This window comes from Lampetra planeri, chromosome 38 (genome assembly GCF_965212315.1).
Source record: "Lampetra planeri chromosome 38, kcLamPlan1.2.h2, whole genome shotgun sequence".
Taxonomy (NCBI): Eukaryota; Metazoa; Chordata; class Hyperoartia; order Petromyzontiformes; family Petromyzontidae; genus Lampetra; species Lampetra planeri.
Genome location: NC_136144.1, coordinates 2,560,943 through 2,583,251, shown reverse-complemented (window position 1 = coordinate 2,583,251; position 22,309 = coordinate 2,560,943). Strand labels below are relative to the sequence as shown.

Genomic DNA, 22,309 nt, shown 5'->3' with positions numbered 1-22,309 from the left:
CGAAGCTCCCGGAGAAACCCCACAAGTGCGAGTAGGCTACACTCGACCCCATGCACGTGGAACAAGTAAAGTCAAGATTTTCTCGCCACACTGTATTCCCCTGTCTGGTTCCCAGCAGCCCATACCCATTACGAGATCAAATGATTATTAAATTTAATAGCAATGAAAAAATATTATTAAATGATGACACCCCCCATCCGCCCTCATGGTCTAATAGTTGGTCTTCTTGGCGCCACGGTCCCGAGCCACTAAAAGTTCTTCATGGAGCGAATCTACGGGTGGGCCATTGCCTTGTCAGGGCTCATCCACTGCTCCGGATCCCACCTGAAAATGCCAGGCACAGATCTCCACATCATTAAAGCCACCTTGTGAATGGTGCCACGGGTGCATTTATCCCAGATAAAAACAATTATAAGTATTTAACAAGTTTTTTTTACTTTTACCAGGCAAGGCCCACTGAGCTATACAGCTCTCTTTCAGAAGCGGCCACACAATTACAGCTCAACAAATTGACTTATTACGTGGACATTTATAGTAGCCAAATACTCTAAACACGTCTTAATTTTGGAGCTTTCGTGACTGCAGGAATTATTCTTTGGTTCTTTCGGTAAAGTCACGTATAAAGATAAAATAATAAATTAAATAATAGCATACTACGACGTTTCGATTGCAACACAAGCAATCATCATCAGGTATAAAAGAAATAGCAACAAAAATCTAACCAAAAAACTATAGACAGACATATAAGCAGACAGACATCATAAAGATACACAGAGAGAAAACACGTATCAGCACAAAGAGAGAGGTCGTCTCTGTGACGGGGCCTTAAATATAGAGAGGGGGCGGGGGCGGAGAGAGGGAGGGGGCAGAGAAAAAATGAGTATGTCAATGAGTGGACAACGACGTGGTACGGTACGCAAGCTTGAAAATTAGGAGAAAGACACACTAAAATTAAATAACCTAGTAAAATATCGAAATGTAATGTAATGCAACACAGAGAGTCGGTGAACACACAATTAACGCATAGCCCGGTTGATTACGTATTTCAAAGATTGCTAAGTTAGAACCTGTATGACGTCACTGTGCCGGGAGCGTCACTACCACGTGGGTCGACACACACATGACGTCATCCCGGCTGGAGGCAGGAATGACGTCAAGGCCGGTGCTGGACACGTGACCGGATCCCAGTGGGGGCCGGGGGTCCAGGGGGCCCTCGGGTGGGCATGGGTTGACTGCTGTGCCAGGCTAGGTGCTAGAGGCCACGGGACAGACCCAGCAGGTGCCATGTGTTGACTGCTGTGCCAGGCTGGGTACAGGAGGAGGTCACGGGACAGACCCAGCTGGTGCCATGGGTTGATTCCTGTGCCAGGCTAGGTGCAGTAGGAGGAAGTCACGGGACAGACCCAGCAGGTGCCATGGGTTGACTGCTGTGCCAGGCTAGGTACAGGAGGTCACGGGACAGACCCAGCAGGTGCCATGGGTTGACTGCTGTGCCAGGCTAGGTACAGGAGGCGGTCAAGGGACAGACCCAGCAGGTGCCATGGGTTGACTGCTGTGCCAGGCTAGGTGCATCTGACGACAAACATCTGGGCAGTTCACCATCATTGGTTCAAGCAGAGCTTGTCTCTTGCTTCTGCTGATGAGACACGGAGCTGGGCAGACTCCAAATACACAGCAGCAGCAGCAAGCATCGTCAGGGTTGGAATTGAACCCACGACCTCCTCCTGTGTACCAGGCGAGGTAGTTAACATCTCATCAGGGTCTGAATTTAACCCACGACCACCTGCGTACCAGGCGAGGTAGTTAACATCTCATCAGGGTCGGAATTGAACCCACGACCTCCTGTGTACCAGGCAAGGTAGTCAACATCTGGACCCAAGTCACCTGAGACCCCAGGCCGCAGCAACTCGCCACAACAAACACAATTGCAACGTTCTGTTAAATCCGCTTATTTATTAACAACAACAATCGATACACAAACAATGGTCTAGATATATATGTACACATTATTACATTATAACTTTTTCTTATCTCTATCCTAACTCTTCACACGTGCACGTGGCTAGGCAGGCTCTAGTCCATTGTGTGGTGAGTGTGGCTGGTGAGTGTGGGTGGTGAGTGTGGTGAGTGGGTGGTGAGTGTGGGTGGTGTGTGTGGGTGGTGAGTGTGGCTGGTGAGTGTGGCTGGTGAGTGTGGGTGGTGAGTGTGGGTGGTGAGTGTGGTGAGTGTGGGTGGTGAGTGTGGGTGGTGAGTGTGGTGAGTGTGGGTGGTGAGTGTGGGTGGTGAGTGTGGTGAGTGTGGGTGGTGAGTGTGGGTGGTGAGTGTGAGTGGTGTGTGTGGTGAGTGTGGCTGGTGAGTGTGGGTGGTGAGTGTGGTGAGTGTGGGTGGTGTGTGTGGGTGGTGAGTGTGGCTGGTGAGTGTGGCTGGTGAGTGTGGGTGGTGAGTGTGGGTGGTGAGTGTGGTGAGTGTGGGTGGTGAGTGTGGGTGGTGAGTTTGGTGAGTGTGGGTGGTGAGTGTGGGTGGTGAGTGTGGGTGGTGAGTTTGGTGAGTGTGGGTGGTGAGTGTGGGTGGTGAGTGTGGGTGGTGAGTGTGGTGAGTGTGGGTGGTGAGTGAGTGTGGTGAGTGTGGGTGGTGAGTGTGGTGTGGTGAGTGTGGGTGGTGAGTGTAGTGAGTGTGGGTGGTGAGTGTAGGTGGTGAGTGAGTGTGGGTGGTGAGTGTGGGTGATGAGTGTGGTGTGGTGAGTGTGGTTGGTGAGTGAGTGTGGTGAGTGTGGGTGGTGAGTGAGGTGTGGTGAGTGTGGGTGGTGAGTGTGGGTGGTGAGTGTGGTGAGTGTGAGTGGTGAGTGTGGGTGGTGAGTGTGGGTGGTGAGTGTGGTGAGTGTGAATGGTGTGTGTGGGTGGTGAGTGTGGGTGGTGAGTGTGGGTGGTGAGTGTGGGTGGTGAGTGTGGTGAGTGTGAGTGGTGAGTGTGGGTGGTGAGTGTGGGTGGTGAGTGTGGTGAGTGTGAATGGTGTGTATGGGTGGTGAGTGTGGGTGGTGAGTGTGGTTGGTGAGTGTGGGTGGTGAGTGTGGGTGGTGAGTGTGGGTGGGGAGTGTGGTGAGTGTGGGTGGTGAGTGTGGGTGGTGAGTGTGGGTGGTGAGTGTGGGTCCACTCCGCTACTCTGCCGTGGGCCGCCCACCACAGAGCAGCAGGCGGCTGAACAGCGAGCGGAGTGAGCGGAGCGCCCTGCCCACACGCGCCAGGACCCCTCGCTCCCTCTCCCCCTCCTCCCCCTCTTCCTCCTTCTCCTCTTTATCCTCCTCCTCGTTGTCGTCATCCTCCTCCTGCGTCTCCACCACCTCCACGACCTCCGTCCTCTCTCCAAAGGTCTGGGTGAGCGACGATGACGACGATGGCGATGACGACGATGGCGATGGGAGCTTCTCCTCCGGCTCCGCTCTGTGGAGAGAGAGGCAGCAGCACCACAGCAGCGCATCATCATCAACATCATCATCATCATCGTCGTCATCATCATCAACATCGTCATCGTCGTCGTCATCGCCATCGTCATCATCATTGTCATCATCATCATCATCGTCATCATCGTCGTTATAGTCGTCATCATCATCGTCATCATCGTCGTCATCATCGTCATCATCATCGTCATCATCATCGTCGTCATCATCATCGTCATCATCAGACCCACAGAGACCCATAGACCCACAGAGACCCATAGACCCACATAGACCAGAAGCCACTTGGCCATCTCAGCTGATAGCCGAATCAAGTGGGCTGATAACATCATCATCATCTTCATCGCATGGACATTCATAGCGGCAGTCAATTACTCGAAGTGCGTGACGCCGATTCTAAACGTGGAGGGGAAAACCTGCAGGACCCTGAGAAGAATCCACACGGTGACCACCACGGGGACAGAAACGCAAACTGCAAATATACAGCAGCAGACATCGTCAGGGTCGGGATCGAGCCCACGACCTCCTGTGTACCAGGCGAGGTAGTTAACTTCTCATCAGGATCGAACCCACTACCTCCTGTGTACCAGGCGAGGTGGTTAACATCTCATCAGGATCGAACCCACAACCTCCTGCGTACCAGGCGAGGTAGTTAACATCTCATCAAGGTCGGGATCGAACCCACGTCCCCCTGTGTACCAGGCGAGGTAGTTAACATTTCATCAGGGTCGGGATCGAAACCACGACCTCCTGCGTACCAGGCGAGGTAGTTAACATCTCATCAGGATCGAACCCGCGACCTCCTGCGTACCAGGCGAGGTAGTTAACATCTCATCAGGATCGAACCCACGACCTGCGTACCAGGCGAGGTAGTTAACATCTCATCAGGATCGAACCCGCGACCTCCTGCGTACCAGGCGAGGTAGTTAACATCTAATCAGGGTCGGGATCGAACCCACGACCTCCTGCGTACCAGGCGAGGTTCATATAGAGAAGCTCACCGTGGCTCAGCAGCTGCAGAGCCTTTCACAGGAGTGGTGCCGCCGCTGATGGTGGTGGTGGCCCAGCTGGTGGTGTCGGCCCAGCTGGTGGTGGTGGCCCGGATAGTGGTGGTGGCCCAGTTGATGGGCCGAATGTAGATGATGATGGGAGTGGTGGTGGCGGTGGTGGGGGTGGCCTCGCTGGTGGTGGTGGTGGTGGCCCGGGTGGTGGTGATGGCCAGGATGGTGGTGGTAGTGGCCTGGATGGTGGTGGTGGTGGCCCGGATGGTGGTGGGGGTGGCCTCGCTGGCGATGGGGGTGGCCCTGCTGGTGGTGGGGGTGGCCCTGCTGGTGGTGGGGGTGGCCCGGGTGGTGGTGGTGGTTTGGAACCAGCTGTGAGCCAGCGCCTGCTCAGGCGTCATCCGGAGATTCGGATCCCATCTGTTGGGAGACACACGGGGAGGGAGGGGAGGGGTGAGGGGGGAGACGCACACGTGGTGAGAGGGGCATGGTAAGATGATTTGACAGGGTGGGAGGTGGGGGAAGAGTGGGGAGAGGGGGGGGATGGAGATGGTGGGAGGGAGTGGTGGTGGGTAGTGAGTGGGTGGCAGAGCTGTCAACCCATATGGATTATTCCATATTCTTGTACAGGGAAATTGAGTTTTCAGGTCCGTACGGAGTGCAGCCGTTTCCATTCTGGGTAAAAATAATAATTTGTGTCTATTTGTTTGTGTTTGTCCCTTGTGATGGGACTTTGCGGGATGAACGTTGAGATTTATAAGGGGCACGGAGTGACCAACAATGTCTGAGTTGGGTCTGTAGTAAGTTAGGGCACTGATAAGGTGTTGACAGGTATGGGGTGGTGAGTGGGATGAGTGAGTGGGGGTGAGTGGTGTGGGGATAAGTGGGGATAAGTGGGGGTGAGCGAGAGGTGAGTGTGGTTCGTACTGCAGGCAGCGGCTGACGAAGTCCACCAGCTGAGGGTGGTGGCCATGCAGCGCGCGGTGCAGGGGGAAGCTTCCTGGTGGCCGCTGCTTGGACAGGTTGTTGGGGAGGCCCTCAGAGTCTGCAGAGAGACGCACGCAGAGTCACCAACCACCACGTCGCCCACATACCTGCTCATCGACTTACCTACCCACCTACCTATCCACCTACATACCCACTCACCCACCCATCTACCCATCCACCCACTCACCAAACCACCTACATACTACCAACCAACCTACCTAACCACCCTACACACCCACCCAACCACTCACCTGGCCACTTACCCACCTACCCTCACACCGACCCACTCACCCACATACGCATTTACCCACCTACCCACTCACTCACCCACCCACTCACCCACTCACTCACCTACCTACTCACCTTCCCAACCACTCACTCACCCACCTACTCACTAACCCACCCACTCACCCACCCACTCACCTACCCACCCACCCGCTCACTCACCCACCCACCTATGCTTCCTAACGACTGCTACTGAGAGCCCAAAACACCACCCCACCCCCCACCCCTGAGATAATCAGAGCCCCCCCCCAGGTCCCCCCCCCCACAAAATAACCCTATAAGAGCCTCACTGCCACCCCCACCTAACAAAACGGAATGGGTTACGTCGCTTGCGCCAGCCTGCCCGAGCCCCTCGACTCACCAAAGAAAAGTGTCCTGTTTGGGGCGTCGTCCACCATCTTTTTTGGGGGCATGCCCAGGATCTGCGCATGGTTTTGGACCAAGACAAAAGGAGGAGGGGGGGGGGTTACAGCCGGTGTAGCCTCAGCGGGCGCATTAGGGCAAAATGCTGCCTGTCAGCGGTGAGCCGTGGCGGAGGCAGCGCCTGTGGAGGCCGGCACTGTGTACAAAGACAACAATCCCCGCTTCCCCGTATTATCCTCATCTCATTGCTGGGGCAAGTGCTGTTTAATCGCGAGCAGCACCTATGAAGGACGCATTGTGTATAAAGACAACAATCCCCCTCTCTCCTTATTAGCCTCATCTCATTGCTGGGGCAAGTGCTGTTAGCAGCGAGCAGCACCTATGAAGGCCGGAACGCCACACGAGGGGGTGGGTGCCCAGCGCCACGCCCGGCCACCTTTGTCTCCCCCAGTGGAAATGTTTACTACACACTGCTACACCAGGTACAGTAGAACCTCTGGTCACAAACACTTCTGACCACGACTAAATCGGGTTCCGACCAAAAAATTAACACAAATTTTTAATCTGGTAACGAACACATACTCGGGTGGCGATCAAACACGTCCGCGGCCGATTTTCCCTTCCGCGCCATTTTTTTTGTTGAATTACACAAAGCGTAACAGTTATGTATATAACTTTTGTTATATAAAATTCCTAGTAAGATATTAATTTTGTGCAAAATTTCATTCAAGCCGTAATTTAGAGAGTGAAATCGCTGAGTACGTAAATCGCTAACATAAGAACCCATTAATCTCTTCTCGCATCATTCATACGATGATGCGGTGAAGTAAACGTTCATACGATATTACGGTGAATGCTTCCAAAAACAATACTGTACCCAAATATTACTGTTAATTTACTTTCAATAGAAACATGAATTTCTCATGCGAATATTCTCTCTCTCAGAATCGACCGACTGATATAGCAGACGAAACAATAATCTTGTTGAACGATTCTAAACCTTGACGTGGAAATGTTAGTTTTCTCTGTTGTTCAAGGGTTTCTCAGTGTTATTCAATGTTTTTTACATTTAGTTTACTATTACACTGTTAATTCTATGGCATAATTAACTATTTTTGTGCTTAAAAATCTTTAAAAAACAATATTTATATACAGTTCGTAGGAGTTTGGAACGGATTAATCGTATTTACATACAATCCAATGGGGAAATTAGGTTCGAGTCACGACCAAATCGGGTTGCGACCAAAGTTATGGAACGAATTATGGTCGTGACCAGAGGTTCTACTGTACTCGTTTGAGGCTTAGTCGACCTATGAGAGGCTCTGGACCAGTTCAGATATTCCTCTCTGGTGTTTGGGGCCGTGAGAGGGAATCAAACTCTATGAGTATGGGTTTCTGTGGGTCTGTATGGGCCTCTATGAGTATGGGTCTCTGTGGGTCTATATGGTCTCTATGAGTATGGGTCTCTGTGCAGACACACAGAAACCCATAGACACCTGTCCGCCCACCCACCATACCCACCCACTATACCAACCATACCCACCCACCCACCGCCCATACCTCAATGCAGCAGGGCAGGTGTTCTTCGTCGGTCAGTGAATCGAAGAGCACCTTGCCGGTGGCCATTTCGGCCAAGGTACAGCCCAGGCCCCACATGTCCACAGCGCAGGTGACATCGTAGCCCAGCAGCAGCTCCGGGGCCATGTAGGGCAACGTCCCACCCACGTTTTGGGCTGCTGCACCGCAACAACAACAACGACGATGAATATGAAGTAGTCCCTCCGTCAACAGCGACGTGGGGGGAACAGATTTTTTTTTTGTCGGCTAAACGCGTAGTCGGCTTCTGCGACCGATATTTCATGGCGGAGGCGAGTTATTGGGTTGGACCGCGTACTCTGGCTGCCTGCCTGATGATGATGCTCGAATTGTAAATGTCGTAGTGGGTTTACGTCTCCAGCACACCGGTTAGTGCTGTGCAAGTGGTGAATTGGCGCGTCCTGTTTACGTGACGCTGAACCTCGCCGGCCGGCTGCGTTTACATTTGTAAAAAAGGACTCTTAGGCGATGTTGGTCTCCGTCTGTCCTTTATTGGGTTCTTGTCTCGCACCCCGCGATGTCCCCGATCGGACCCGCACCTCTTCCGTCGCGTGCCCCCCCGCACGCCGTTCGAGTCCTCCGCTCTCTCTGTAGCCACACCGCTGCCCGTATGCCCCGCACACTCTGCAGCCACCCTGCTGCTCCATGTGACTCCGCACACTCTGCAGCCACTCCGCTGCTCCACGTACACCGCTGGCTGACGGTGCCGTGACTCCGACCACGTGGCAATTCGTGCCACTCCTCCGCAAGTAGCCCGCGTGGCTTCTCCTATCTTCACTCTCTCTCGACTCCCGATCCCCTTCCGGTTCTCATCCTATATCCTCCTCCTCACGTGACCCTTACTCCTCCTCCTCCTCACGTGACCCTGACTCCGCCCCCACTTACCCCGACGACCAGGCTCCACCTCCCCTAATACTCCGGCCCGCGTGAGTGGTGCGGAGGCAGCGCCCACCCTTTCCTTGCTCGCATTACACATTGACGCCATCTAACCCCCCCACCCCCCAAAAAAAACTCCACGCATGCACGCAAGGCCACTCACTTTTATGCTTCAGGTAGAAGCTGCACCCGAAGTCGGTGACCCTCACTTTGCTGGTCGCAGTGAGCAGAATGTTGTCCTGGACAAAGGGGAGAGACAGAGAAGGAATTCCACGCTCTAAGGTTATGGCGAGAGTGTCCAGCCAGCAGTGGGTCGATCACGCAAAGTGACTCATTGACACCCACACGGGCAGCCCCCCCCCCCCGACTTGCGACACGGGCGACGTGCCTGAGACCCGTTCAAAGTTGTATTTTACTACCAGGGTGTAAGGCCCCGCTGAGCTGCTGTGTAGGTCTTTTATCGGATACGACCCGGCCATCACGTAATGACAGCAGCTCAACCAAGGGGCTGATATTATCGTAAGCATCATCATCAGTATCATCAGCATCATCATCATCAGCATCATCAGCATCATCAGCATCCTCATCATAATTGCGTGGACATGTATAGCAGCAGCCAAACACTCTAGAGACATGTTTCAACAGGCCCATAGAGACCCATACTCATAGAGACCCATACTCATAGAGACCCATACTCAGAGAGACCCATACAGACCCACAGAAACCCATACTCATAGAAACCCACGAAAACAGAGAGACCCATACTCATAGAGATCCACACAGACCCACAGAGACCCATACTCATAGAGACCCATACAGACCCACAGGAACCCATACTCATAGAGACCCACACAGACATAGAGACCCATACTCAGAGACCCATACTCATAGAGACCCACAAAGACCAACAGAGACCCATACTCATAGAGACCCATACAGACCCACAGAGACCCATACTCAGAGACCCACACAGACATAGAGAGACCCATACTCATAGAGACCCACACAGACTTCGAGAGACCCATACTCATAGAGACCCACACAGACTTTGAGAGACCCATACTCATAGAGACCCACACAGACTTCGAGAGACCCATACTCATAGAGACCCACACAAACATAGAGAGACAGACTAAAACTAAGCTATGTTTTACTTTACTAGGTGTAAGGCCCCACTCTGAGCTACTGTGCAGCTGTTTTGTCGGAAGCTCCCTGGCCATCACAAACGATAGCTCAACGACGTGGGCTGATATCATCATCATCACGTGGAAAGGTTACAGCAGCAGTCAAATACTCTAAACGCGTGGTCATGTTGATTCTGAACGTAGAGGGAAAAACCGGAGGACCTGGAGGAAAATCCACGTGACCACCACGGGGAGCGAGAGAGACACAGACTCCAAATATACAGCAGGCGTCAGGGTCGGGATCGAACCCACGACCCCCTGTATACCAGGCGAGGTAGTTAACATCTCCTAGCCACAGCTGCCTACCGTCAACCTGCTACCTCCATCTGGAAGGAGGAAGTGGCAGAGTCACAGTAGATGGACGGAGCCAGCGCATCGACCCCGCGATCAACGGTGGCCGGCCTGCCTCTGCGGTACGAGTGTTCACCTCGTACCGGATCGTCTTCGCCGGAGGTACCGTGACCCCACCACCACTACCACCACCTCCCTTTCGATGGACGGAGCCAGCGCATCAACCCCGCGATCAACCCCGCGATCAACCGTGGCCGGCCTGCCTCCGCGCCAGCTAATTGAGCGCCCCGATGAGAGGGCGTGACCACCGCGCCCGCTCCGCTCACCGGCTTGATGTCCGCGTGGACGATGCCCCGCCCCTTGGCGTACAACAGGAAGTCGAGGATGGCCCTGGTGTGCTCCCTCAACCGCCTCACGTAGATTCGCCCGATGCTCCCTTTGCTCATGACGTCGTAGAGGCTCTTCCTGGCACGACAACGACGACGACGTTAAAACCCCTTTCCCGTTCCAATGACGTCCGCTCGGCGACCCACGACCCGGACCCCAAACCGACTTGTGCCACTTGGTTAGTTTTGGGGGGAGGGGAGGGGTCACGAAACGCCTCGTCGCTCCGCGGTATTAATCTGCGTCCTCGCCGCGCCGCACTAGCACCAAGGGAACTGAATATTTTGTGATAATAACTTCATTATGATTTTATTATAATTTCACCATGATTATGTTATTCCATTTTATTATTTCGTTACTATAATTTTATTACTATAATATCACAATTTAATAATAAATGTATTCGATTTATTATTCTTTTATTATCAATATTTCTTAATAAAAAATTGTATTATAATTTTAATTAGCAATATATTCGTATTATTCCGTCATTTGATTGACATATTATTGTTAATTATAATTTCTTCATTATTATTCACCTATTAATATCGTATTATTTTATAAAATAGCTTATTAATATAGATTTTACTAGCAGGTGTACCCGTTCTTCGCACGGAAATTAAAATTTAAGTTTAGTCCATCACAGATGTGATGTCACCGCTCACTGCCGTGCAATAGATTATATCCATTATTCCCCCCCAAAATACACAAGTCTATTTTTATACTTTTTACATTGTGTACAGTACGGAAGCTACCAACATGCCAAATTTAAAGTTTGTAGCATGTTGGAAAGTATGCTAAACATTTCGAACAGACACACATATCCACACATTTCCCTTTTTTATATAAAGATTTCACTGGAAAACCCGAAAAAAAATTGGTGCTTGCAAGAAAGAAAAAATCTGAAACAAATCAATTTCACTAAATCGGATGTTTTTCACTGAAGGAAATTCAACCTTGACCCACTTCTACGGAAGGTTGATTTAGACAACTCGGGAAGGGAATGACGTGGCGAGCTGAAAATCGTCGCTTTCACTTCGAAATCCCAGGCATTGTCAGCCGTGCAAATTTCATGACGTCAGAGCTCAGCGTTCGAGAGTTTTTGCTGCTTCACAAAAACAGATGTATCTTCTGCTTTGTATTGAAGAGCGAGCTGATATTAGAACATCGAGACAGCCGTGCCGCGCATTTGTGCGGTATACACGGCCTACGCGGTGGGTTGGGGATGCTTGACGTCAGCAGGCACACTGCGTGACGCTGCCGCATGCGGGTGACATCACAGATGTGACGTCACCGCTCACTTGCCGTACAATATATTACATGCATTCTTGCGCCCCCCCAAAACACAAAAGTAACTGTTTAGACGTTTTCCATTGTGTACAGTCTGGAAGCTACCCACGTGCCAAATTTAAAGTTTGTTGCATGTTGGGAAGTATGCTAAACATTTCAAACAGACACACATATCCACACAATTTCCAATTTATTTCGATGTAGATTCTCATGAAAAAAGATTAATGTGTGATTTATGGGGAGCATTTCCGTGAGTCGCGTCTTCCGCAACCCGGGGGACTTCCTGCGTCTGATTTGTCGCCACGGTGTTCTGCGATTGTCGATAACGCAGCGGTTCGCTGTGCTGAGCTGCTTGACCCGCGAAGGCCACGTGGGCGCGTGCTGCTCGACTTCCCAGAGCTTAGAAGACTCGGTTGCCAAACAAATTGTGATTGTAAAATTGTCAGATTAATTATTGCATGAATTATTTATGAAAATAGTAATTAAATAAGTTACGTATTCGATTAAATTAATCGATTTAAAGAGGCGAGACATCTTTTGATGAATTGTTAACTTTCTTTAAACTCATTAAATAAACTGCAAAAAGAAGTTAATTATGAAAGGTATTTAAAAAAAGCTATTTGAGAACAAATTAGAAAATTAATCCCCCCCCCCCCACTTTGCGCAAGAGCACTGAAGCCTGATCACCACATCTGTGCCTCTATATAAGGAACGAAACAGGTGGAATTCTCCACAAAATGTGGCTGTCGCCTTATGAATCCAGTTGTAATTACTGGCGAAACATCATACTCAGAGATTGTAAATGTTGTGGCTTGGCTCTCCAACACACCGTTGTGCTGTACCATTATACTACACTATGCACTACTATACACTACTATACACTACACTATACACTACTATACACTACACTTTCTACTACACTATACACTAAACTATACACTACTATACACTACTATACACTACACTTTCTACTACACTATACACTACTATACTCTACACTTTCTGCTACACTATACACTACTATACACTACACTACTACACTTTACACGACACTACACAATAGTGCTGTACTAGTAACGAATTGTCAAGTTCCGTTTGCATGACAACCCTTACTAGTTGGCTATGTTGGGTGGTGGCGGGTTTAACGACACAACATTTATATATTTACTTGATCTAACCCAAAAATACCTTTATTAGAGATGATATTGGTCGCGAAAGCCTTGCATGTGAAACTCAATAAATAAATGTGATGAATCTAGTTGCTTGATCAAATATTAAATAAATATTTATTCCGAAATAAATCAACTATCGAGCGGAGCAATGGACACGCACACGCACGTGGGTGGGTGGGAGGTTCGCGTACTTCAAGAGTTCGACGACGAGGCAATTGTGTCCGCGGAATTGGAACGTGTCCAGGACCCGGATGACTCCGTAGAGCTCATCGCTGGCCTTGCCCTGCAGCTCCTTGGCCACCTCCAGCTCCGTCCTCTGGCGGGCCGCTGTCGAGGAGCTGCGCAGCGGGAGGGGGAAGGCCACGAAATCAACGGTGACTCCGTGGGTGACTCTATGGGTGTCTCTGTGGGTGTCTCTGTGGGGTCTCTATGGGTGTCTCTGTTGCTGTTGATGTCTCTGTGGGTGACTCTGTGGGGGTCTCTGTGGGTGTCTCTGTGGGGGTCTTTGTGGGTGACTCTGTAGATATCTGTGGGTCGGGGTGTCTCTGTGGGTCTCTCAGGGTCTCTAAGGATCTGGGTGTCTCTGTGGGTGTCTCTGTAGGTCTCTAAGTGTCTGGGTGTCTCTGTGGGTGTCTCTGTGGGTCTCTAAGGGTCTGGGTGTCTCTGTGGGTGACTCTGTGGGTTACTCTGCGGGTCTCTGTGGGTCTCTATGGGTCTGGGTGTTTTTGTGGGCCTATGTGGGTCTCTAAGGGTCTGGGTGTCTCTGTGGGTCTCTAAGGGTCTCTATTAGTCTGGGTGTCTCTAAGGGTCTCTATTAGTCTGGGTGTCTCTTGGATCTCTAAGGGTCTGGGTGTCTCTGTGGGTCTCTAAGGGTCTGGGTGTCTCTGTGGGTGTCTCTGTGGGTCTCTAAGGGTCTGAGTGTCTCTGTGGGTGTCTCTGTGGGTTACTCTGCGGGTCTCTGTGGGTCTATATGGGTATTTTAGTTCATAGTTAGCAATAGTTGTACAGCAGTTATTATTTTGTTAGTTAACTTTAGTTCATAGCAGTAGTCTTACGGCACGTTATTATTTTGTGAGTTTGTAGCAGCAGTTTTACGGCAGTTAGTGCTTCTTTTTAGTTAGTTCATAGTTAGCAGTAAGTTTTATGGCAGTTAGTATTCTGTTACTTTATAGTTAGCAGCAGTTTTATGGCAGTAAGATTTTGTTAGTTTATAGTTAGCAGCAGTTTTACGGCAGTTAGTATTTTGTCAGCGAGTCCATAGTTAGTGGCAGTTTCACGGCGGTGCCTCCAATCATTTGATGATTATTTTTCGAGAGCGCGGGCCACCGCGGAAGGCCCTCCGACTCACCACAAGGGCAGCGACAGCATCTTGACGGCCACGAGCATTTTGGTTTTGTGGTCGAGGCACTGCAGCACCAGGCCCTGGCCTCCCTCGCCGATCATCTTCTGCACCTCATAGCGGTAGTGGAGCTGTTCCTTGCGGACCTAGGAGGCGGAGGCGGAGGCCGGTAGTCAGAGTCGTAGCAATCAGAGCGTCGAACGTTCGGTGGTTGCAACAGTAGTCGGGGATTCCACGACCGCCATTATCAGCTACGGAGGTTACTTTTTGCTTGGGTGTTAGATCGCGGAAATGTATAAATGTTTCGTTAAACTGCCGAATGCTTGACTTAAAGCTTTCGTGACTGCAGGGATTCGTATTCTTGGATCTTTTGGTAAAGTCCCGTGTGATAGGTTCAAAGAAAAATAAAAAAAACAGACAACTACGACGTTTCGATCGAAACGCAAGCGGTCAACTTCCTGTTATTTTTATTCTTTTATTTGAACCTATCTACGTGACTTTACCGAAAGACCCAAGAATACCGAATGCCGTTAAAACTTGGAGGGGTTGTTCGCCTTTTTGCGTTTATCCATCTAACACTTTGTAGTGAGACACTGGTGGCGACAAACTGGTGGCGAGACACAGGTTGTGAGACACTGGTAGTGAGACACTGGTGGTGAGACACTGGTGGTGAGACTCTGGGTAGTGAGATACTGGTAGTGAGACACTGGTAGTGAGACACTGGATAGTGAGACACAGGTTGTGAGACACTGGGTAGTGAGACACTGGTAGTGAGACACTGGGTAGTGAGACACTGGTGGTGAGACACTGGGTAGTGAGACACAGGTTGTGAGACACTGGGTAGTGAGACACTGGGTGGTGACACACTGGGTAGTGAGACACTGGGTAGTGAGACACTGGGTAGTGAGACGCTGGTAGTGAGACTAGGCCCTAAAGAAGGATGCTCTCTCCGGTGTAGACCAATCAGTTTCAAAGGCAATGCCATACATTATCAGAGCATGTTTTTGTCTGCATGTTCACCACAAGTATGTGTTTTATGTCCAGAAAGGCTACAGGCTATTGCTACGCTGTTAAAGGCCTCACCACTGAGCTGCACTTGTTTCTCAAGAGCGACCTAGCCATCACAAATCATTGCTCAACGACGTGGGGCCTCATCATTATCACCGTGTGGAAATGTACAGCAGAAGCAGCCAATTGCTCTTAATGTGTGTTGACGCTGTTTCTAAATGTGGAAGGAGAAAAAACGGAGGACCCGGAGAAAAATCCACGCAACCACGGGGAGAGAGATAGAGACGCAAACTCCAAATATACAGCAGGCGTCAGGGTCGATATCGAACCCACGACCTCCTGTATACCAGGTGAAGGAGTAAACATCTCCTGGCCACCACGGCCGACGTCGTGAGTGGATTAGCCAAAGTTTACTACATACGGTGCGAAATAACTTGAACACTTTCACAGAGACCCAGAGACACCCAGACCAATAAAGACCCAAACAGATCCTTAGACACCCACAGAGACCCCCAGAAACCCGTAACACAAAACCCTAACTGACTGTCTGTGTCTGGTGGTGGTGGCAGGTTTAACGATTACACATTGATGCTCATGCCTTCTAACCTGGCAAAAACCTCTGTGGGTGTTTAATGGTGTCTCTTTGGGTGCCTCTGTTGGTCTCAATGGGAGTGGGTCTCTGTGGATGTCTCTGTGGGTCTCTGTGGGTGTCTCTTTGGGTCTCCATGGGTGTCTCTGTGAGCCTCACAGGGATGTAGTTGTTGTTATCGTCGTCGTAGCTGTCGTTGTTGTTGCCGCCCCGGGGTTTGCCGACCTTGTCCACAGTGAAGAACCATACTTGTTTCATGGCCTCCAGCTCCAGCTTTTGGCGATGACTTAGCTGAGGCCCAAAGAGATCCAGGATCGCTGCACACGTGACAACAACAACGACATCTTAGACTCTTAACTATTTCTGTTTTGTTTACATGCCAAGTAAGGCCCCTGCTAGAGCTACATCGTCATCGACGTAATCATCATCACATGGAGACTCATCACTCCACTCAGACCCACAGAAACCCATACTGGTATCGAACCATAGAGACCCACAGAGATCCATAGACCCACAGAGATCCATGCTCATATCGAACCATAACAACCCATAGAGACCCATACTAAAACTAAACTATATATTTTTATTTTGGCAGGTATGGCCCCACCAAAGTGGCTGTGATCTTCATCACGTGGAAATATATAGCGGCAGCCAAATACTGTATACCCATGTAACATGGCTGCCATGACATCCCTCGTGCAACATGGCCACCATGACAACCCACATGCAATATGGCTTCCATGACATCCCCCATGCAACATGGCCATCAGGACATCCCTCATTCAACATGGCCGTAATAAAGTCCCCCATGTAACATGGCTGCAAGTGACATCCCCCATGCAACATGGCCGCAATCAAGTCCCCCTTGCAACATGGCCACAGTGACATCCCTCATGCAATATGGGTGCCGTGACATCCCCCATGCAACATGGTCACAATGACAACCCCCATGCAACATGGCCACCATTACAACCCCCATGCAACATGGCCGCTGTGATATCCCCAATGCAGCATGACCATCATGACTTCCCTCATTAAACATGGCCGCCCTAAAGACCCCCATGCATCATGGCCGCCGTGAAATCCCGCATGTAACATGGCCATAGTGACGTCTCCCATGCAGCATGGCCGTAGTGATGTACCCCATGCAACATTGCTGCTGTGACATCCCCCATGCAAAATGGCCACAATGAAGTCTCCCATGGAACAGGACTGCCATAAAGTCCCCTAAGCAACATGGCCACCGTGAAGTCCCCCATGAAAAATGGCGGTAGTGACTTCCCCCCATTCACCGTGGCCATTTTTGCTCACTGCTGTTCCTCACCTCGAGGCGATTTACTGCGGATAGGGCCGGTGCCGGCTGCGGACAACGCGCTCCACGTGTTGCCAGAGACTGCCTCCCTCCTTCTTGCTCCAGCTTGGCTCGTCTACATGCACATACACACATAAAAACAATATTGGAGTAGGCTCCTCTACACACAAACTTCAAATAAACAGTAGATATCACGGTCGGGGTCGAACCCACGACCTCCTGGAAACCAAGTGAAGTTGTTAATATCTTGCCATTGTGGTGCCACAGAGTAGTGTACAGGCATCACAAACACTCACTACATCTCGCGGAGGATCGTTCCGCGGTTCGGTTCGCAAGTGCGAGTTGTAAGTCGATGTTAAACAAATATATATTTCATGGAAGCTCGTTTGTAGTGTGGGTGGTGTTTGTAAGTGTGGGTGGTGTTCGTAAGTGAGGATGGTGTTCGTAATTGTGGGTGGTGTTCGTAAGTGCGGGTGGTGTTGATGAGTGCTGGTGGTGTTCGTAAGTCGAGCGTAGGGGCCCATGCGTACCTCCATGGTGTTGATACTCAGAGTGGCTTCTCTCACGCAGCAAGGTCTCTGCGTGGAAAGCTGTGGGTGGGTGAGGAGTGTAGATGGTGTAGAGAGTCACAACACGGACTCACATCCTCACCACTTTCCCACATCCCCCAACCAGGAACTCACCATTCTAACCACGAACCCCCATCCTCACCACAAACTCACAACACGGACTCACATCCTCACCATGAACTCACAACTCGGACTCACATCCTCACCACAAACTCACATGGACTCACATCCGCACCACGGACACAACCTCACCAATTCCCCACAACACGGACCTACACACTCACCACGAACCCACAACACGGACCCACACACTCACCACGAACCCACATCATGGACCCACACACTCACCACGAACCCACAACTCGGACCCACACACTCACCACGAACCCACAACACGGACCCACACACTCACCACGGACCCACACACTCACCATGAACCCCCAACATGGACCCACACACTCACCATGAACCCCCAACATGGACCCACACACTCAACGACGGATCCAACACACTCACCACGAACCCACACACTCACCACGAACCCACATCACGGACCCACACACTCAACCACGGACCCACACACTCACCACGACCCCACACACTCACCATGAACCCTCAACATGGACCCACACACTCAACCACGGACCTACACACTCACCACGCACCCACATCCTCACCACGGACCCACACACTCACCACGAACCCACATCACGGACCCACACACTCTCCACGAATCCCCAACATGGACCCACACACTCACCACGGACCCACACAATCACCACGCACCCACATCCTCACCACGGACCCACACACTCACCACGAACCCACAACACGGACCCACACATTTACCACGAACTCACAACACGGACTCACATCCTCACCACGAACTCACAACACGGACTCACATCCTCACCATGGCCTCACATCCTCACCACGGACCCAATCTCGCCAATAACCCACAACACGGATCCACACACTCATCACGAACCCACAACATAGACCCACACACCACGAACCCACAACACGGACCCACACACTCACCATGAACCCATAAAACTCACCTCGTCAAAAGTTTCGCTCGGATGGCTTCAGCAGAAGTTGTTCGAAAGGCGACGATGATGAAGCTGAAGCAGCTGAAGTTTAAGAAGCTGCCGTCTCCTTCACGCCCGTCTCGAACTCTGAGGAAGCACGTGGTGATTGCGACGTCACCGGTGATGTCACAGCGCGAGGGACGTGACCACGCCCCCTTTAGCCACGCCCTCCGAGTGACGTGCCAGTGCGCGACCACGCCTCCGGAAGCCGCCCCCGCCCCTCCTCTTTGGGCGACCTCCACCCCCAGCTTCTACTTCCGCTTCCGGTCGGGGCGGATGGCGGCGATGGCGGGATAAATCTGAACCCTGTCTGGGCCTCCTCGTGGTCGACTCAGCCTGAAGATGCCGAAACGGGGCTCTGTGTGAGGTGAGTCTGTGGGTCTCTGTGTGGTGAGTCTGTGGCTCTCGGTGTGGTCATCGTGTGGACATTCTGATTCCCACCATAGGAATGAGGAATTTCCACCACCGGCTAGGGACAACGAACGGAGATGAGCAGAGTTCAGTGAGGATTTGAAAGTGGAGAAACGGTGACTTTGAAGTCTAAGTTTGGCATAGCTGCCGTCTTTACTGTCGCCTGCTTAACTCTGAAGAGTGGGGAAATCAGCTCGTGGTTTTTAAAACAATTGTGCCTGTACAATAATTCCATTCATATCATACGTGCCTTTCTCTACTCGTGCATATGGGTCATTAGAATAACACCACGGGTGAATACTTTTGACACGAATGCTGTTGCATGAGTTTACTACGAAACATAAATGAGGAATGATATTAAGCAGACCGAATTTATTATCATTCTTACAGTTTATATTATTTCCTCTAGTGAAAACAATTCAACATACAAAATGGTAAGCATAAACAACTATCAAAGCAATGCATCCATCTCATATACAGTATGTGCGTCAATAGATGTGAGCTTATTGAAATGCCATGTATTTTTTCTGGAAGAATTTGGAAAAATTGTATCTGTAACACTGATATAACAAGTCACGCAACACATAAAATAGATATACTGTTGATATCCATCACACACTGTTGCTGTAACAAGTCATAGTTTCATTGCAACTCACGGCCACTGGAAAATTAACCAATCTGAATTGCCATGTATGCACTTTTTTTAACCGCAATTCGTAGACAATCATTCCTTCTACACTATGAGATCTCTTTTACCAGTGGCAAAATATAGTAGTAGGTTTTTACCCTTTTAAACTGGTACAAAACTGACACCTTTATTCAAGGCATCATGTTTGCAATAACCACAACACAAGTAGTCAAAAAAGCAAACAAAAAGAAGCAACTCTGATAATGATAATAATATGCACTGTCCTTGAAGTTGATTGGTCCACACCCGAGACGGCTTTCTTTAGAGCCTAGTTCCCATTGGTGTTGGACCAGATGACACCTGGTCCAACACCAATGGGGACTAGGCTCTAAAGAAAGCCGTCTCGGGTGTGGACCAATCAACCAATCAACTTCAAGGACAGTGCATATTATTATCATTATCAGAGTTGCTTCTTTTTGTTTGCTTTTTTGACTACTTGTGTTGTGGTTATTGCAAACATGATGCCTTGAATAAAGGTGTCAGTTTTGTACCAGTTTAAAAGGGTAAAAAACTACTACTATAAATCGTTCCTTCCTTTGTCTCTACAACAAACATCTCTTTAGTACCGGCGCTCATAGTGGCAAGTCGTATACAAATTCATGCATTTGTTAACATTATTCACCCTTGGAGTGTGCACGACCATCATGCACAGTTTTAACAACACGGTTGCCAAAGACCGGCGACACGCATTGTTGTTTTCAGAGATCTAGGAGCCAGCTGCTTTGATGTTTATGAGTTTAACATTTTACGTTGTGGCAATGAGAACCACTGTCACATCTGATGGCCCTTCCAACGTGGTTCCCGTACAAAACGTGTGCTCGGCGTTTACATCATTCTCCACACAGCGGTGTGCATGACGAGAAACTTCATTTGTCTAGACGCAAGTCATCCTGTCAATCACAGCAGTATTTTGTCGTACATAGGGCTCGTCCTAAACAGGAGGGACGTGTGAACGATGGTATCGATAATCGAATATGTATAAACTTTGATCTAGGTAACAAAATGCGACTGAAAATGTTCATGGACAATCAGTATGTTCTAAACTGTCTTCTCATTCCGATATGATTTTATTCAGTTGTAAGTTTGGAAGAAAAAAAAAGATTTAACGTGAAGAAAAATCTTATTGCCGTGTTGGGTAGTTTTTGCGAAGTCTTGAGGTCTGGTTGGGGGGGGGGGGCATACCAAAATAATTGTCCAATTCACTGCTGATTGAAGGCTTCCCCACAACATGTTTGTTATGGTTGTTGTTTGACTAGGCCCTCACTACACTGGTCATTGCAGGTTGATGAAGGGGAGCCAAGGCTGGCTCAGGTGTCGCCGCATCGCGAATGTTAAACCTCGGGCTGGGTATCAAACGTCTTCCGTCACATAAGCTATGAAGAGCAAATCTTCGAGGTCCAGTTGTACGTGAATGCACTGCGCCACCATTCCACTTTATTGTAAATCGGAAAATTTCTATAGACAAACACTGGTATCGCTGTAATACTCCACCCGGAGTGTGCGATTATTGCGAAATATACGACTGTTGTGTTGTGGAATAATGAATCGGTGGTTGTCCTGTGGAAAGTCTCTCTGGAATTATCACTAATGGAGATGGGTGACGCCCCAGTGCTCGCATGAACATTGGGACATTGTCTTAGCTTGATTGTCGTATAATAGCCGTGAAATAATGACTAAACTTTTTTGTTATTTACCAAGGAAGGCCCACTGAGCTATATAGCTTTTTTTTAGAAGCGATCTGGCCACGAATGATAGCAAAAATGAAGTGACTTATCGCTTGGAAATTTTTCGCAGACAAATATTCCGAACGCATGTTTATATTCTAAATGTGGAGGGAAAACCCGGGGGATCCCGAGAAAAATCCACGCGACCACGGGGAGAATATGCAAACTCCAAATATGCTGATGTCAGGGTCGAGATCGAATCCACAACTTCGTGTATACCAGTCGAGGTAGTTAACATTTTGCTACCGTGGTAACTGTAATACAAGGTAATGGTACAGCCCCTGCAATTATTTGTGCTACTGCTGGTGAAAGGGCCTCTGCTAGAAATAGCTCTAGAGTGCTGTTCTAGAGGGTATTTTTTGGTGAGCTCTTCCAAGCTTGCAAGACGCCTTGGAATAGGTTGGAGTAACCCACACTTTATCCTGCCGCTCGTAGAAAACAACCCCCACAAAACATCATTTACATCATTCTGAAATTTAGTAGAGCACAATTATTACCGCACGGTATTATTATTACGTAATTAGTGCTCGTGAAGCCTTCTTCGCCGGCTGCCACGCCGCTCTGTTGCACAAGCGGCACTTAGTCTCGCGTTGGCTGGGCCATGCTCCTGGCAAAGTGTTCGGTTTTTGGGTACCGCGTGTGCGCGCTCAAGAGTTCGCCGGGCGATGACAACCCCTGCCCCCCCCACTCAACACTTA

General features: G+C 49.9%; 1 protein-coding gene across 1 annotated transcript; it reads right to left on the bottom strand.

Annotated features, from left to right (window-relative positions):
- Nucleotides 1-272: 272 nt before the first annotated feature.
- LOC144731155 (dual specificity tyrosine-phosphorylation-regulated kinase 2-like) lies at nt 273-17,664 on the bottom strand. The gene is made up of 11 exons (XM_078612120.1): nt 17,659-17,664; nt 17,141-17,243; nt 15,976-16,133; nt 14,229-14,365; nt 13,072-13,218; nt 10,361-10,499; nt 8,723-8,798; nt 7,648-7,823; nt 6,086-6,146; nt 5,380-5,497; nt 273-324 (listed from the first exon to the last, which is right to left on the bottom strand). The coding sequence occupies exons 1-11, from the start codon at nt 17,662-17,664 to the stop codon at nt 273-275; spliced, it is 1,173 nt and encodes a 390-aa protein (XP_078468246.1).
- Between the last annotated feature and the right edge of the window lie 4,645 nt (nt 17,665-22,309).

Excerpts from the sequence above, each read along its gene's own strand:
- LOC144731155 (XM_078612120.1), bottom strand. Across the intron at positions 14,366-15,975 it reads ATAACAACAACTACATCCCT|GTCCGCAAGGAACAGCTCCA; the intron begins GTGAGGCTCACA and ends TCCGCCTCCTAG. Across the intron at positions 5,498-6,085 it reads AAACAGGACACTTTTCTTTG|ACTCTGAGGGCCTCCCCAAC; the intron begins GTGAGTCGAGGG and ends GTCTCTCTGCAG.